This window comes from Anneissia japonica, unplaced genomic scaffold (genome assembly GCF_011630105.1).
Source record: "Anneissia japonica isolate Jap-2015-1 unplaced genomic scaffold, ASM1163010v1 scaffold288091_len1417266_cov198, whole genome shotgun sequence".
NCBI lineage: Eukaryota > Metazoa > Echinodermata > Crinoidea > Comatulida > Comatulidae > Anneissia > Anneissia japonica.
In genome coordinates, this window is record NW_022684833.1 from 1,242,133 (window position 1) to 1,259,353 (window position 17,221).

Sequence of the window (17,221 nt, forward strand, 5' to 3'; positions counted from 1 at the left end):
AAAAAGTAACATAAAAACAAAAAAAAACAGATAACCAAAAAAAAATGTATTTAAACAAAAAAAAAAAAAAAATATTTTTTTTTAATAAAAAAAAAAAAAAAAAAAAAAAAAGATGACTTTAATGTTCTATATTTTGATTCTTATTTAATTGTAATTTAATAATAGTAAATCCAAAATTTAATAAAAAACAAACAAATAGAGTAGATTTTTAAAAATCAGAAAACAATAATCCCATCCAACCTTTTTCTTTTCTCAGTTTCTTCTTCAAGTTGATTTTTAACATGTATCAATTCTGTTTTGACTTGCTCAAAATGTTTATCTTTTTCGGCATGGTAGTGATGACTCTCATTTAGACGCTGCTCAGTTGACCTGAGGGCGCTGTCATATGTACTCAGCTCATCTTTAAGACTGGACACTTGGTGTTTCAGCTTAGGCACAGACTCTCTAGCCGAGTCTAACTCAACATTAAGCAAATTCAGCTGAAAAATATGTTTTATACAATACAGTAATATATTAAAATTTCTTATAAGGCAGAATATGGCTAAACAAGTTTTATATAATATAAAGAAAGAGAAAAATCTTTGGACTTTTAGAAAAGGATGAGGTCGAATCCAAGGTATGTGGTCACACTGAATTTTTGCCAAGAAATACTGTCTGTGTTTACTCAGAAGTTGCAAAGCGAAACATGGTATGCATTGAACTTTTTTTATTCTTTTTTGATATTGTATTTCAATGTTTGATGTACTTAATTGTACTTTTTTTTCTATTTTCTATAGATTTTATATTTTGTTTAGAAGGAAATATAATGCTAATAAATTATTGACTATTATCTTTATTATCATTATTATGATAAATAACCTTTTCTTGAGTGGAGTGAAGCTGATAGCCGGTATCTTCCAACTGACTTAATAGATTGTGATTTTGGGTGATCAACTGTGCATTCTCTTCTCTTTGCGCTTGTAGCTTAATTCGAAGGGCCTCGTTGTCAAAATCCTTCATCGGTAAAGAGCTCCGAGTTCCTAGTTTTGAGGTACCTGTACCCTACAAAAAGTAATTTCATTTGAAAAATATGTTGTTCATACATACATACATACAGTAGTGAGTCAAGTATTAGTCAAGTGACAACCAAGAATCCATCTATTTAGATATCAGCTAAAATGTATGACAGTACTTGGTGTACCTTATGTAATGAGAATGATGCCACACTTCCAATTGAGTCCAGGTGACCTGGAGGCTTTGACCTATAGCCTTTGGTCCTTGATATATAATCATTTCTTGAGTCTGGTGTCAGGTCCTCCAGGGTCAATGGTGGAAGAGGGTCATCCAAAGATTCTGAATTGCCACTTGTATATCTATACCTAAATGTAGATCATAATGGTTTATAAAAAAATATTGTAAAAGTACATAATGAAAATTCATCACACAAAATATTGGATAAGTAGAATTTTTTAAAGCATAGCAATGGTGAGTGCCATCTCTAGCCCGAGTTTATTATAGACGACATTTTATGCTTTAGTTTCTAGTTGTAATGTGTTATTTGGAGGCTGGAGATACATTAAAAACCTAAATTGCACAAAAAATATGTTTAAAGAGATTAATCTTATATCATTGGAGACACATCAAGACATAATTTAAAGCAAAATTAACGCAGACAGATTTTGTAGAAGCCTTAATTTTAATGTCAGACACATCTATGTTCCCTATCAAGTCTCTCTGGCTCCACTCTATATCTACATGTTGACACAATTTTAACCTAGGGGTTAGTAGACAAGCATCTTGAAACAATATACCTCAGATCCATGATGCATAGCCTCTAAATACTGGGAAAAAATGGAAAAATAGATGAATAAAACCAAACATTATGTAGATAACCTTTATTACAGAAAATTTACTAGAACAATTTTTCTTGTTTCTACAAGAAAGGAGACAGTTTCAGCAAAGTTGTATCTTTAACAGGTCCTAGGGGGTGTTTGCTAACTCGTACCCATGCCAACTCATACCATGCCTAATCTAGAACTATAATAGCGGATCTGACGAATGATTCCACCATTGCCGTGTCTTTACCTGTTCTCTCCCGGTTTGGAAGGTGTTTGGAGTCGGTGGAGATTCTTCTCTGTCTCCATCAATCTTTTACGAAGAGCGTTAACATTCTCCATTAGCTCATCATCCTCATCATTTTGTAACTTGGACATAATTCATTGATTGTATTCACTGCTGAAAGTAAACTTTAAATTGAATAAAAAAGTGAAAGAAAATTTATGAAAACATTACGTCATTAAGGTTAGGGTATTATTTTGTTAATTTTTAATAAAATTTTATCTGTTCAATTAAAAAAAAAATATTTTGTATATTTAAGATAACCAAACAGAGGAAATGCCAGCAAAAAATGAATGCACTGACTATTGTTGATAAATAATACACCAGTCTTAAAAAAAAGAATTCCTAATTCATAATAAATATATAATTTTAATTACGATTCTTAATACCTATAGCGAATGTTAAATAAATATTATTTATATAATATTAGAACGCAATAACGAATCATAATGAAAGTGGGCCCGATAGGACCCGACCGTCTTGGCTTGGGCTTGGTCGTCCTTGGCCTGATCGTCTGTCGTCACCTTAGTGTACGTTACGTTACAGCTAGGCCTAGCCTATCCTTTCCAAAAGCAAAGTTTGCATTATGTACTGCGTTTTGATTATAATTCATTTACCGAAGCATAGATCATACCTTAAGAGGTTAAAATACATACGAAAAAGCAATAATAGACCATTTGTTTAATATATCTCAAACACGAATCTTCTGTGTTTACAAATTGAATTCAAACCGCCCCCTAATTTTTCCGATGAGCAAAGTGTAAAGGTCAACATTTCGTTCAAGTGAATATTTTGATAAGTAATAAAAATGGTATTACGTTATTATAAGTTTTATTATAAATATATTGAAAATAAAATTAACTAATGATTATTTATTTGTCTTGAATAGCATGATTATTTGTAATAAATTAATGAACTGTTAATGTTTGATAACTGTAATCATTTCGTGTTCATGGCTGCTATGTCTTTTCCGATTCGGTTCAGCCCCCAGCCGATGCTATCCAAGTTGCCTGGGATAAAAACCCAGAAAATCTCAAAATGGTAAGAGATGAATGCAGAAATTACAATACGAATACTTAGAATAATGTATTTTCTTACGCTTTTCTGTCTTTGATACATGGTTCTTTATTTGATTACGATGGATTATGAGGATTTGTTATGTCCATATTTCTTTGGAATTGCCACTAGAAAAGTGCTTACGAATGGCTGCTAGATTGAACGTGTGGAAGTAGAACTTCAACTGATACGCCACGTTATACTGCATTATAAGTTATGGGAATTCGTAGATTAGATAGTTCAGCTTTGCTGTTTGCTTACATGTATTTATATATTACAATTAATATAGGGCTTAAGGAGATGATGCAATAATTCGCTCTAGGCTACCCAGACAGAGAATTATTAAATTGACAAATATTAAATAGTAAACTTTTTATTACATTCTAGGGCTAGGCCTAGACCCCTGGTTTCTGCCTGAAAAATATCTGTGCTGGAGGCACACACTGCACCCTGACAAATTTTTTTCTTAGGGGATACATCAAAGTGTACTCATCAAATTTGTGTGGAAAATCATTAGAAATATAGGTACGCAGATTTGTATAATTACTGCATTGCATAATTCATTGGTTTTATGTTGAGACATATCCCAAGCCAAGTCCTGATTTTCAGGAAAGAACACTGGAGTTTAGCAGTGCTCTAAATAAAGATATATACGGTTACGGTTGTTTGTGTCTTGTTGCAGTTGATGTGAATGATTTTTATTAATTATGGTGGCGCCCTTCGAGCCTTGGCAAATACAATACTAGGAAAAAAGGTCTTGGCCGTCAACATATTAAATTCAGGAAGTGCACGTCTTTGCAAAGTAAAACAAGTGGCTCAGCATTGTGAAGTTGACGCTGTAGAATGTATTCATGATGACAAAGCCATGTAAATGCTGGAATTACCGGCTGAAACACTTTGATTATAACGTGGCATCTGAGAAATACTTTTTGTCAAGAAATGTAATTTATTATGATTAGGCCAATAAAAACATGTTTTATAATTAATTTACTTTTTTTTGCTTAGGGGTTTGTCAAAGTGGTGAAGAATAAGGCCTATTTCAAAAGATACCAAGTGAAATTCAAGCGTAGGCGTCAAGGTAAAACTGACTACTTTGCTCGCAAACGCCTGGTTGTTCAAGACAAAAACAAGTACAATACCCCAAAATATCGTTTGATTGTACGATTCACCAACAAGGATATCACATGCCAGGTAAGCATTTAACTTTCAAATACATTTCTAAAACATGTTACAGGATAAAAACTTGCTTGTTCTAAAGAAAGTTATATATTGGTAAAAACAAATTACTTTTTTCCATTTTTAGATAGCGTACGCCAGAATCGTGGGAGACATCATCATAGCTTCAGCCTATGCTCATGAACTGCCCAAGTATGGCGTCAAGGTCGGGTTGACCAACTATGCCGCAGCTTATTGCACTGGACTTCTAATTGCAAGAAGGGTAAACCAATCATTATAATAATTATTATTAAAATATTAATAAATGGTTACAAGTATATGCTAATAATGCATGCATTGACAAGCTCTAAGCTTTACTGTAAGGAATATTTTTTACATTTGATGTACAGTATATGATGATTAAGCCAAAACTAGCTGGAATTACCGGATGATTTTCAGTGATTAGGAAACGGCATCTGATTATAGTACAAGGGTTAATGTTTTGTGAAATTTTTAATGCATTTAATTTTTTTTTTTTTAATTATGTTGGTGATTAAAGATAATTAGATTGCCTTTTGCAGATCCTCAACAAGTTTAAGCTAGACGAAATCTACAAAGGAGTGGACGAGGTTACAGGAGACGATTACTACGTAGAGAGCGAAGAGGGACAGCCTGGAGCTTTCCGTTGCTTCCTTGATGTAGGATTGGCAAGAACCACAACTGGAGCACGCGTGTTTGGAGCTTTGAAAGGAGCAGTCGATGGTGGCTTGGATATTCCCTACAGGTATTTGTTAAGTGGTTATATTTATTTAGATTTTTTCCCAGTAAAAAGAATGTTATGGTTTCTTTAAATACTTTCCGGACACTAGGCCTGTGTTTATTTCTTCTTAGGCCTTCAGCCCATACAGTAAAGAGTACAAGGTTTTTGTTACCTTTATTATAAAATATATAAGTTTATTTTTATTTTGGGACAACATGAAATTAATAAACTTAAGTGATCTTTGATGTGAAATAATTGGTGTTTGATGATGATTAAGCCATGTAAATGCTGGAATTACCGGCTGAAAAACTTTGATTATAACGTGGCCTCTGAAAAACACTTGAAATGTAACAGGAGTGACAACGTGTATGTTTGGAGGCTTATATTACGATTCTTTATTTAGTAGTTTTTGTTTTTTATTGTGTAAAAAGAACATTTTATATTCCATCCACCCAAAATTAAAATTTATTTTCCATAGGCCTAGTGAATTTCTTTGGCCGCTTCTGAATATAAACATGTTTGATTTTTTTGCCCCACCCCCTTTTTTTTTAAATTGTATTCTTTTTTTTTTTTTGCTGTTTTTATAATTATATTCGATGTTAATTTCTAATTATTTTCAAAGTTTGTTAAACTTTGGTGATTTCATGCCATTTTGAATGTTGACCTGATGTGATTCCAATGCAAAATGTAGAAATTGTCCATTTAATTGATCCTAAAATCTAATTTATAATTGTTGATCCACAGCAACAAGCGATTCCCCGGGTATGACCAGGAGACCAGCGAATTCAATGCAGATGTCCACCGCAAACACATCTTTGGTGGTCACGTTTCCGACTACATGAAAATGTTGGAGGAGGAAGATGAAGATGCATACAAACGCCAGTTTTCACGGTTCATCAAACTTGGCGTTACAGCTGATTCGGTAAGTGAATATTTTAACAAGAAGTAAGAATTTGAAATTTTTAAAAAAGTATGTAATTTTTAAAAGGAGGCTATTCAATAGATTGTTGATGAATAATTAATAGTATGCAAACTAATAAAAAGTGGCCAGAATTTTAAAAAGAGCTTTATCTACTATATAATGTAAATATGAATAATGGATAGGCTTTGTACACAACATGGTTACCAATTTTCAATAATTTATATATTTTTATTGTTCAGATGTTATTGTTGTACATTGCTACACTGAAGATGCTTTTATTTTTGTTTTTAAAAGAAAATAAGGTTAATTCATATTTCCTATTTTAAATATATATTTTCAATATGAATTTATATCATTTAATTTGACACTACAATAGAGAGTACATTATTTTTTTTTATGTGAAGAAAATCAAATTATTGAAATGAGTTGATATTGGTTTTTTTAAAAGTAGTATTGGTATTTTATGATGATTAAGCCATGTAAATGCTGGAATTACCGGCTGAAATACTTTGATTATAACGTGGCCTCTGAAAAATACTTCAAATAGTTGTGTAGTGGAGAAATAATGTAGTTGCACCTTTGTTTATTAGTTGTGCTGATTATTAGCTAATAAATATATAACTACAGTATATTTGAATTTTTTGTAACAGATGGAAGAAATGTACAAAAAGGCCCATGCAAACATCCGTGCCGACCCAGTACACAAATCCACAAGCAAACCATACGATGGAAAACCGAAACGGTATGTATAGCCATTTTATCACTTAAATAATCGTCCTACCTTGCATGCTACTTTTTATCAACTATTACTTGTATTAATACTTTATCCTGAAATGAATTATTGAAATGACATGATAAATATGTTTAAATATTAATAATTGGTATTTTATGATGATTAAGCCATGTAAATGCTGGAATTACCGGCTGAAACACTTTGATTATAACGTGGCGTCTGAAATGTACTTTCACAGTAAAAATGCAATGTACAACAAGGTATACGAAAAAGGTTGCACAGTGATAGTTTGTTCCAAATTCAGGTTGTTTTTTTTTTCTAGTAAATATTTAATGCTGGAATTAGTTCATATTACTCAATTTGCCATTATTCCTTTAAATGTCCATTTTTAAAGAATGATTTTATTCAGTTAACCAAACAATTAAATATGGCCTTTTTTTCCTTTTATGCAGATGGAACCGGGCAAAATTGTCAAAACAACAGCGCGTGGATAGAGTGAAACAGAAGAAAGCATCATTTAAGCGAGCTCATAATTTGGAATAACTCAACCTGCTATCGCCAAATATAAAATATTATTAAACATCACTAGGAAAAAAAAAATGGGAACCGAGCTGTGGTTCAAAGGTAGCTGAACCGCCGCTCAAAAAAAGCTATAAATTATCCATTGATAACAAGTCTTATTAAAAAAAAAAAAACTTGTACTAGTGAAACTGAATTTGTGTTTGAGTGTTTTTTGTTTTGTCAACTGCACCAGCTTTATTCTTTCATGATATTGGCTAAACTTCTTTACATGTACAAAATTAATTTTCCTAAAGGAACAGTATGTCATGTCTCGAATAATGTATGTACACTGTACTGTAGAAAATCCCATCTTGTTCCTTGCTGCCATTTGGATTAAATCAGCTACTAAAGCCTCTATTGGGCTTATTAAGCCTGTTTTCTAATAATGGCTATCACGATGACTGAAAATAGTGCTTAATATAATAATAAAAAATATTAAACATATTTGTAGCTATTGCAGTAAATGCACATGGAATCATTATTCCCTCACAAGTTTGTGTACATATATTAGTTTTTATGAAGGCATGCCACAAGTCCCTTATTTTTTTCTTATTCTGGACAGTGCCACCAACGAGCAAGTAAATTTAGAGATGGAAAACGAAAAAAAAAAAAGAAATCAAGTATGGGGCACCAAGTGCTTTAAAGGGTAACCCGACATTAGGCCCTGGCCCGGGATTTAAAAATCGTCTTAGATGGTGCCAACGTACAATCGACTTTCCAATTTTAAGCAATTTTTAAGCTAAGCAATATGGATAAATTTGACTTAAGCAAAAAAATTGGACTTGAGACGAATTTATGCTGATTTCTAGTTTGGAACCCAAGCTGGTATATCTGAACCCCATAAACTGTACCTTCAAACAACTGATGTGGAGCTGAGGTTAAACGTATGTATTGTATATATGAGCTGTTTCTGAACAGCAAAAATTTATAAGAGAAATGAAATATAAACCAGGAGAAAGTTAATATACAACAAATAAATAAACTACTGTACTCCAAGATACCTTAAGAAAAGGTTTTAATACTGTACATCGATTGATATATTGGAAGTGAACAAGTTCATTGTTCAACTAAAGCAATCTGCCAAATATGTATGCATTTTACAGTATAAAAACTACACAAGTATAAGAATTGGCTGATATGCACCGTTTTTCCAACATGTTTATTTATGTACAGTACAGTAATTCATATACGTCAAGTTTATTTTTATTTTGGGACAACATGAAATTAATAAACTTGAGTATCTTTGATGTGAAATAATTGGTGTTTGATGATGATTAAGCCATGTAAATGCTGGAATTACCGGCTGAAAAACTTTGATTATAACGTGGCCTCTGAAAAACACTTGAAATGTAACAGGAGTGACAACGTGTATGTTTGGAGGCTTATATCACGATTCTTTATTTAGTAGTTTTTGTTTTTTATTGTGTAAAAAGAACATTTTATATTCCATCCACCCAAAATTAAAATTTATTTTCCATAGGCCTAGTGAATTTCTTTGGCCGCTTAAGAATATAAACATGTTTGATTTTTTTGCCCCCCCCCCTTTCTTTTAATTGTATTTTTTTTTTTTATAATTATATTCGATGTTAATTTCTAATTATTTTCAAAGTTTGTTAAACTTTGGTGATTTCATGCCATTTTGAATGTTGATCTGATGTGATTCCAATGCAAAGTGTAGAAATTGTCCATTTAATTGATCCTAAAATCTAATTTATAATTGTTGATCCACAGCAACAAGCGATTCCCCGGGTATGACCAGGAGACCAGCGAATTCAATGCAGATGTCCACTGCAAACACATCTTTGGTGGTCACGTTTCTGACTACATGAAAATGTTGGAGGAGGAAGATGAAGATGCATACAAACGCCAGTTTTCACGGTTCATCAAACTTGGCGTTACAGCTGATTCGGTAAGTGAACATTTTAACAAGAAGTAAGAATTTAAAATTTAAAAAAAAGTATGTAATTTTTAAAAGGAGGCTATTCAATAGATTGTTGATGAATAATTAATAGTATGCAAACTAATAAAAAGTGGCCAGAATTTTAAAAAGAGCTTTATCTACTATATATTGTTCAGATATTATTGTTGTACATTGCTACACTGAAGATGCTTTTATTTTTGTTTTTAAAAGAAAATAAGGTTAATTCGTATTTCCTATTTTAAATATATATTTTCAATATGAATTTATATCATTTAATTTGACACTACAATAGAGAGTACATTATTTTTTTTTTATGTGAAGAAAATCAAATTATTGAAATGAGTTGATATTGGTTTTTTTAAAAGTAGTATTGGTATTTTATGATGATTAAGCCATGTAAATGCTGGAATTACCAGCTGAAATACTTTGATTATAACGTGGCCTCTGAAAAATACTTCAAATAGTTGTGTAGTGGAGAAATAATGTAGTTTCACCTTTGTTTATTAGTTGTGCTGATTATTAGCTAATAAATATATAACTACAGTATATTTGAATTTTTTATAACAGATGGAAGAAATGTACAAAAAGGCCCATGCAAACATCCGTGCCGACCCAGTACACAAATCCACAAGCAAACCATACGATGGAAAGCCGAAACGGTGTGTATAGCCATTTTATCACTTAAAATAATCGTCCTACCTTGCATGCTACTTTTTATCAACTATTACTTGTATTAATACTTTATCCTGAAATGAATTATTGAAATGACATGATAAATATGTTTAAATATTAATATTTGGTATTTTATGATGATTAAGCCATGTAAATGCTGGAATTACCGGCTGAAACACTTTGATTATAACATGGCGTCTGAAATGTACCTTTATAAGGGAACTAGAAAGATATTTTTTTATATAGAAGGGATTTTTGATGTCATTAGTAATAGAATAGAAGAATTTTTTATTCTAATAATAGTGACATATCAAAAATCCACTCTAGGAAAGAAATCATCTTTCTTGTTCCCTTTTAAGCAGTTTCTCAAGCTCTCGCAACAAGGTATACGAAAAAGGTTGCACAGTGATAGTTTGTTCCAAATTCAGGTTTTTTTTTTTCTAGTAAATATAAAATGCTGGAATTAGTTCATATTACTCAATTTGCCATTATTCCTTTAAATGTCCATTTTTAAAGAATGATTTCATTCAGTTAACCAAACAATTAAATATGGCCTTTTTTTTCCTTTTATGCAGATGGAACCGGGCAAAATTGTCAAAACAACAGCGCGTGGATAGAGTGAAACAGAAGAAAGCATCATTTAAGCGAGCTCATAATTTGGAATAACTCAACCTGCTATCGCCAAATATAAAATATTATTAAACATCACTAGGAAAAAAAAAAAAAAAAATGGGAACCGAGGTGTGGTTCAAAGGTAGCTGAACCGCCGCTCAAAAAAAGCTATAAATTATCCATTGATAACAAGTCTTATTAAAAAAAAAAAACTTGTACTAGTGAAACTGAATTTGAGTTTGAGTGTTTTTTGTTTTGTCAACTGCACCAGCTTTATTCTTTCATGATACTGGCTAAACTTCTTTACATGTACAAAATTAATTTTCCTAAAATTAGAGGTACAGTATGTCATGTCTCGAATAATGTATGTACACTGTACTGTAGAAAATCCCATCTTGTTCCTTGCTGCCATTTGGATTAAATCAGCTACTAAAGCCTCTATTGGGCTTATTAAGCCTGTTTTCTAATAATGGCTATCACGATGACTGAAAATGGTGCTTAATATAATAATAAAAAATATTAAACATATTTGTAGCTATTGCAGTAAATGCACATGGAATCATTATTCCCTCACAAGTTTGTGTACATATATTAGTTTTTATGTAGGCATGCCACAAGTCCCTTATTTTTTTCTTATTCTGGACAGTGCCACCAACGAGCAAGTAAATTTAGAGATGGAAAACGAAAAAAAAAAAAGAAATCAAGTATGGGGCACCAAGTGCTTTAAAGGGTAACCCGACATTAGGCCCTGGCCCGGGATTTAAAAATCGTCTTAGATGGTGCCAACGTACAATCGACTTTCCAATTTTAAGCAATTTTTAAGCCAAGCAATATGGATAAATTTAACTTAAGCAAAAAAAAAAATGGACTCGAAGACGAATTTATGCTGATTTCTAGTTTGGAACCCAAGCTGGTATATCTGAACCCCATAAACTGTACCTTCAAACAACTGATGTGGAGCCGAGGTTAAACGTATGTATTGTATATATGAGCTGTTTCTGAAAATTTATAAGAGAAATGAAATATAAACCAGGAGAAAGTTAATATACAACAAATAAATAAACTACTGTACTCCAAGATACCTTAAGAAAAGGTTTTAATACTGTACATCGATTGATATATTGGAAGTAAACAAGTTCATTGTTCAACTAAAGCAATCTGCCAAATATGTATGCATTTTACAGTATAAAAACTACACAAGTATAAGAATTGGCTGATATGCACCGTTTTTCCAACATGTTTATTTATGTACATTAATTCATATACGGCAAGTCAAGAACTTGTTCTGCAATTCGAGAACTTTAAAAAATTAATCTACCAGCGCCAGCCATGGCATTATGAAACACAATAAACATTTTTTTTTTTAAAGAATCGAGTGGTTGTTACGCTGACTGGAACACCAACATACTTAATTTTCAATACAAAAGGCCAAAAGTTGACTAAAAGAATACTCGATATTGGAGGCCGGCATTAGGTATCCATAGCAATATGCCAGTACATTCGTAGATGCCAGTCAATGTGTTAAATTTCTTTTACTCATTGTTTGCTAGCATAGGATACTTCTATGAATGTTTATAACATGGAATGTCCAATGAAAGTTGCTAGGCTTATTTTCATGACTCCTCCTCATCGGCTTTTTCCTCATTTGCATCATCCTCGTCATCCTCTTCCTCTTCCATCTCTTTGCTGTCATTCACATCATCTTCACCAGCAGTCTCTCCCTGTGATTTCTCCGAGTCTGTTTTACTTTTCTTTCGTTTCTCTGAAGCAACCTTCTTGTCTTGTTGTTCCTTTTTGAATTCTGAAACAAAAACAAGGATATTTAGATTTCAGTTTCTCATCCATAAACTTTATAAAATTCTAAATTTGTAGCTTTTCTAATCTATTATTACTGTAGACATCAAATAGTGCTTAGCTAGTGGTGAAGGATCATGTCTTACTTTAGGACCAATGGTAAAGCTTGGATGCAGTTCTATTAATATACTATAGTTGCAGATTAGACAAAGGGAAACGAAGTACACAGCAATTGTATTGGTGTATGCCACAAAATCATAAAATCTAAAGTTTATTCTGTTGAAATGTAATGTAATTGTTTATATAAAGATGATGACCTATGGATTGTAAATAATGATCTTGATCAGTTGAACAGACGAGACAATTAATAAGTGTATACTGTATAATCACAAACCGTCTAAACTTTGCTGCAGGGGCTCCAGAAACTCATCAAATTCCATATCTTTCATGGCAGCAAACACATCAGCTGCATTCATTGTTTTCCGCTTAGCCTTCAACGCATAGTTATTAGCACTTTGATTGGTACATGTTAAAAAAATGTTCATTTGAGTGAGCGATTGTTACTGTCTTAAAAGATATACAATACTGTCTATGGTAAAATCAGAATAAATTTCAAGATAAGTCTGTTATGAACTAAAAAATTTGAAAAAATAAAATTATATGAACAGTAATATGCATGTTAACTGCCAAGAAGAACAATTGTTTTAATTGTAAGTTAATAACCGCATAAGTAAGCAATTCCAATATTGAATTTTATTTTTTAGGTTTAAGCACAAAACAGTAGAGTATATCAATAAATGTTATGGTAAACTAGGAACTGCTATTATGAATATTGGATTGGATTGGATTTATTCGGTGTAAACACCAAGGATAGCCCATGAAAGTCTAGAAGAAGACTTTTTTCCAGTGGGGTCCTTCTGGTGGTGATTGAACAGTACTGTGTTCTTTAACGTGCACATGGGCCATAATGCACACGGGACCAACGGCTTAAACGTCTCATCCAAAAGACGGTGCGCTATTGTAACTTGTATTTCAGCCATCTAGCTGAAACACAAGGAGAGGCAGCGATGGGAATTGAACAGGGGACCTAGAGATCTCCACGGTTCAGCGCACACACAGTGGCTATCAGCCGACTGAGCTAAGCTGCTCTCTGAAATATAATATAAAAATATTATAAAAAAAATATATATATATGTAAATATATAACTATCAATCAAGAAAAAGGATACCAAGATGTAGCATACAGAACAAAGACGCTAGCTGCCCGGGACACAGCACTTCTTGCTTCCTTAGACACACTCACACCTTCCGGTACCTAAGCAATAAAAAAAATTATAATTTTATACAAAGAATCCAGCAGTAATTAGCTAGTGGACGATTATTGTGAACACATTAATAAATACAACATAAATAACAACTTCAATGATTTAGAATTACACATGAAAACGGGACAGCTGGGATAAGGACACATTCAGTGTCGACTAAGTGAATGCATACACAAAGTGTAAATGTACACAATTTTGAGAAATATAAACTAATGCAGTGAGACCACACTGTTTTCTTTATTCAAACTTACTGCCTGTCTCATTATTTTGCTGATTACAGTCATAGGAAGATTGAGGTCCTCTGGTCTTTCTGCCATTTCTTTTTCTGTTCTGAAAAGAAAAAAAAGGAAATCAGATTAGTAAATAATAGACGAACAACAGTAATCTTCCATTCAATGTAATGCATTCAGTAAAAATCTGCTAGGTACTGGACCAGGCCTACTGCTACAGACAGACCATGACAAACGGCGACAGAACAGATGTTCAATCATCATACATAACATAGGCATAGGCCTACATTGCTAATACTATATATTAGGCCTATAATACAATAATTACTGATGGGTTGTTTTTTTTTTCTTTAATAAAAGCCATAAGTAACAGTATGTAACTTTATGCTAGGCCTAGCCTTCTTGCTAGCCTTTCTAAGGCCTAAAGGTAAACTGGCTTGTTGTGTTTTAGTTAGTCTTGCATTCCATTTTGGCCTAGCCCTGGAGTCTAGGCCTAAGCTGCGGTTACCGGCGGAGTACTAGAAGGTCTAGGCCCTAGGCCTATAGCATATGACCTAGGCTAGGCTAGATAATAATGGCCTCTATGCTAGAGTTAGACACCTAGAGTAGTAGTAGTAATAATATAAAGATTAAAATATTGCTTTGCCGCTTTGCCTAGATTACGTAAAAAGTGCCTATAAATTCACTCTACATGTAACCTACTGAAAATGTTATTACAAAAATAACTGGAAATTCAATCGTTTTGTTTGTTGATTCTTTCCCGCAAGTTTTTTTAGCTCAGTCCAAAGTAGGCAGGTTATTGTATTTAATTTCGCCCAATTTCAATTCAAAGTTTAATAAAAGTTTGTCTTAAAAGTTTTAAAACTGTATAAATAAGCCTAGGCCTATAAATTTCGTAATCAGAAAAAAAAAATAATTAAAAATTAATTTAAATCGTATTATATTAAAGTCACAATCTAATTAAGATATTTCTATAAATTCTTTTTTTCTTTTTAATCTAATTCTAATCATGGACAGTATACGTATTCATTACTTTTTTTTTTATTTTTTTAAAAGTTGGTCTGTTTTATACAGTAATTATTTTATTGCACGTTAATAGTGAGCAAAATTTAGCTAATAATTATCTTTTTTTGGCATTTTTAAAATTTTACATCAGAAAGAAGGCTTTAGAAAAAAAAAGCGGTCCATAGACTTTAATCAAAATGTCAAAAAAAGAGAAAAAAAATCAATCAATCAATCACAAATGTCTATTCAAGTCGTTGTATGACTTTCTTCCACCTACAACTTACAAGGATAAAAAATTTCACTTTTCTGTTAGTGTGCAGGGGACGCTTCATTGGTCCAATATGTATATTAAGGCTCTTGAGATGATTTCTTTGATAGCCTATAGCCGGGATAGTTTTTCTTTTTCTCAACCTCTTAGATCTTCATGGAACTATTACCAGGCCTACATAGGAACTTTGTGTCAAACATAATTACACGTTGGTACACATTTGAGTTACACAAAGACTACCTTTATTACATTTAAGGAAATTGTTTCTTGAATGATGTATAATTGTATATAATCGTATTTTAATGTTTGTATTAGAAAGTGTTATTATTATGCAAGTTATTACTACTTGAACCTTTATTTTGGAGCCAAAATGTAAACACCCACAACCTTTATTTTGGGCCAAGAATTTACATTAGGAATATTTAATTACTTTAGTTGAGGCCTCGGATACGTAGTGGTATATACCGTACTCGCGCGATTATAAGCGCCCGGCGCTTTTAAACAGAGAAATTGAGGGGGCGCTTATGGAAATAGATGAAAATCAAGGGGAACTTATTAAATTCAAGAGGCACTTTTTGAATAAAAACAGGTTATATAAGGACATTACGAATGGTGGTGCGGCGGAAAACATCAGAGAACATGGCTCATGACAAGAATGCTGTGAATATTTATAACAGCAGAACAGCAGGTGCATTAGCTTGTTGGCCATCCGATTGCCATGAGATAAGCAGGACGGCAGGATTATTGCAGGTTTTCTTGAAATGAAATGAGAAAGTGCTAAAGGTGCAAATTGACGGGAAAAGAAAACGAGGAGTTGGACTAGGCCTAGACAAAATATATGCAAGAAGATGAAAGTTGGTAATATACTGCCTGTCCAGGAATCAGAGCTCTCATCTGTAGGCCTACAAGAGAAATATCTTCATTTTGATATTGAGCTAAGAAGAATGTGATTTCGCTCTGCCGCTCAAATCATGCCAACAACCACATTCCCAGGATTGATTTGATAATTGACTTGCTAAAAAGAAAATCTTATGATTATTCAAACGGGGCGCTTAAGGAAATTTTCACGGCGCTTATTCAAAAGAGGGGTGGTTATTCAAACAGGGCGCTTATTCGCGCGAGTACAGTATATTACTACAGGATAGTTTTTTTTTTAATATGTAAAAGTTAGTGAAAAGGTTCATCTGGATTTCTAGATTGTATTTGTTAAGGATTTCTTTTTGATGATCCAATATTTGAATAAGTACGTTAACTTACGTTTTTATTCTCGAGCTTTCGCTGGTTTTCAACACAGCTTAATCTGAGTGGGTCCATATGCACCTTTGTTCATGCCATGGAGGAATAAAATTAATAATATTTATTCCTCCATGTTCATGCATATGTAAAAGTGTACAAATCTATCTACCCCTCCCCCAGCATACTGTTTGTTCACTTGTGAAAATGTTGAACGACTTACATAGTCCTTACGTCATTATACTATTATATGATCTTCTAATAATAATAATAATAAAAAAAAAATATATATATATATATAAATCATCAAGGAAGGAGTAAAAGGGTAAATAGAGTGTTCGAATAAAGGACATACATAATAATACATCGTGTAGCATAGCTCTCAACAAATGTAGTCCTGTAAATAAATGAATAAAGCCTTGACAGCGAGAGATCGCAGGTTCGTGTCCCGCCAGAGGCATTTTATTACACAATTGCTTTATTCATTTATTTACAGGACTACATTCGTTGAGAGCTATGCTACACGATGTATTATTATGTCCTTTATTCGAACACTGTATTTACCTTTCTTTGATGATTTATATAGAATTTAACAGTGTTAACGGCTATCTTGATGTATATATAAATATATACACATGTATTTTTCTCATTATTATTATTGTGCCAATCTTGCTTTTGGATGTGTATTAATCGAAAGTTACACGGCAGTATAGTTGAAAAATGAATCAAAAAGCTATCATCACTTGCTAACTCCTTTAAATTAACCGTCGTAGTACACTGCATCACAGCCTCATGCAATATTAACCACAGAAGAGGTAATGCCAGCTGCAAGCCCTCACATGAGTTTTGTTACTCCGCTCATTGTGGCATCAACCTA

General features: G+C 32.6%; 4 protein-coding genes across 6 annotated transcripts in view; 2 read left to right on the plus strand and 2 right to left on the minus strand.

The window, feature by feature from the left end:
• Positions 1 to 2,846, minus strand: part of LOC117107933 (coiled-coil domain-containing protein 18-like) — an 18,234-nt gene extending 15,388 nt beyond the window's left edge. Inside the window, exons 1-5 of one of the 3 annotated variants that reach the window (XM_033249761.1) lie at positions 2,732 to 2,846; positions 2,065 to 2,225; positions 1,181 to 1,358; positions 859 to 1,041; positions 241 to 479 (exon numbers count right to left, since the gene is read on the minus strand). In XM_033249761.1, the coding sequence (XP_033105652.1) occupies positions 241 to 479; positions 859 to 1,041; positions 1,181 to 1,358; positions 2,065 to 2,192 (728 nt within the window). In that variant the 5' untranslated portion in view covers positions 2,193 to 2,225; positions 2,732 to 2,846. The remainder of the gene's footprint in view (positions 1 to 240; positions 480 to 858; positions 1,042 to 1,180; positions 1,359 to 2,064; positions 2,226 to 2,731) is intronic. The other 2 variants (XM_033249762.1, XM_033249767.1) reach the window with 2 other exon arrangements.
• Positions 2,847 to 3,057: 211 nt separating this feature from the next.
• Positions 3,058 to 7,438, plus strand: LOC117107963 (60S ribosomal protein L5-like). Its single transcript, XM_033249777.1, has 7 exons — positions 3,058 to 3,138; positions 4,159 to 4,344; positions 4,457 to 4,591; positions 4,890 to 5,092; positions 5,813 to 5,990; positions 6,641 to 6,732; positions 7,176 to 7,438. The coding sequence occupies exons 1-7, from the start codon at positions 3,136 to 3,138 to the stop codon at positions 7,264 to 7,266; spliced, it is 888 nt and encodes a 295-aa protein (XP_033105668.1). The 5' UTR covers positions 3,058 to 3,135; the 3' UTR covers positions 7,267 to 7,438.
• Positions 7,439 to 8,539: 1,101 nt separating this feature from the next.
• Positions 8,540 to 10,721, plus strand: LOC117107974 (60S ribosomal protein L5-like). The gene is made up of 4 exons (XM_033249787.1): positions 8,540 to 8,652; positions 9,016 to 9,193; positions 9,773 to 9,864; positions 10,453 to 10,721. The coding sequence occupies exons 1-4, from the start codon at positions 8,552 to 8,554 to the stop codon at positions 10,541 to 10,543; spliced, it is 462 nt and encodes a 153-aa protein (XP_033105678.1). The 5' UTR covers positions 8,540 to 8,551; the 3' UTR covers positions 10,544 to 10,721.
• An 847-nt stretch (positions 10,722 to 11,568) lies between these two features.
• On the minus strand, positions 11,569 to 14,648 carry LOC117107984 (DNA polymerase epsilon subunit 3-like). Its single transcript, XM_033249799.1, has 5 exons — positions 14,541 to 14,648; positions 13,860 to 13,938; positions 13,513 to 13,598; positions 12,678 to 12,796; positions 11,569 to 12,290 (listed from the first exon to the last, which is right to left on the minus strand). The coding sequence occupies exons 2-5, from the start codon at positions 13,923 to 13,925 to the stop codon at positions 12,103 to 12,105; spliced, it is 459 nt and encodes a 152-aa protein (XP_033105690.1). The 5' UTR covers positions 13,926 to 13,938; positions 14,541 to 14,648; the 3' UTR covers positions 11,569 to 12,102.
• Positions 14,649 to 17,221: the final 2,573 nt, after the last annotated feature.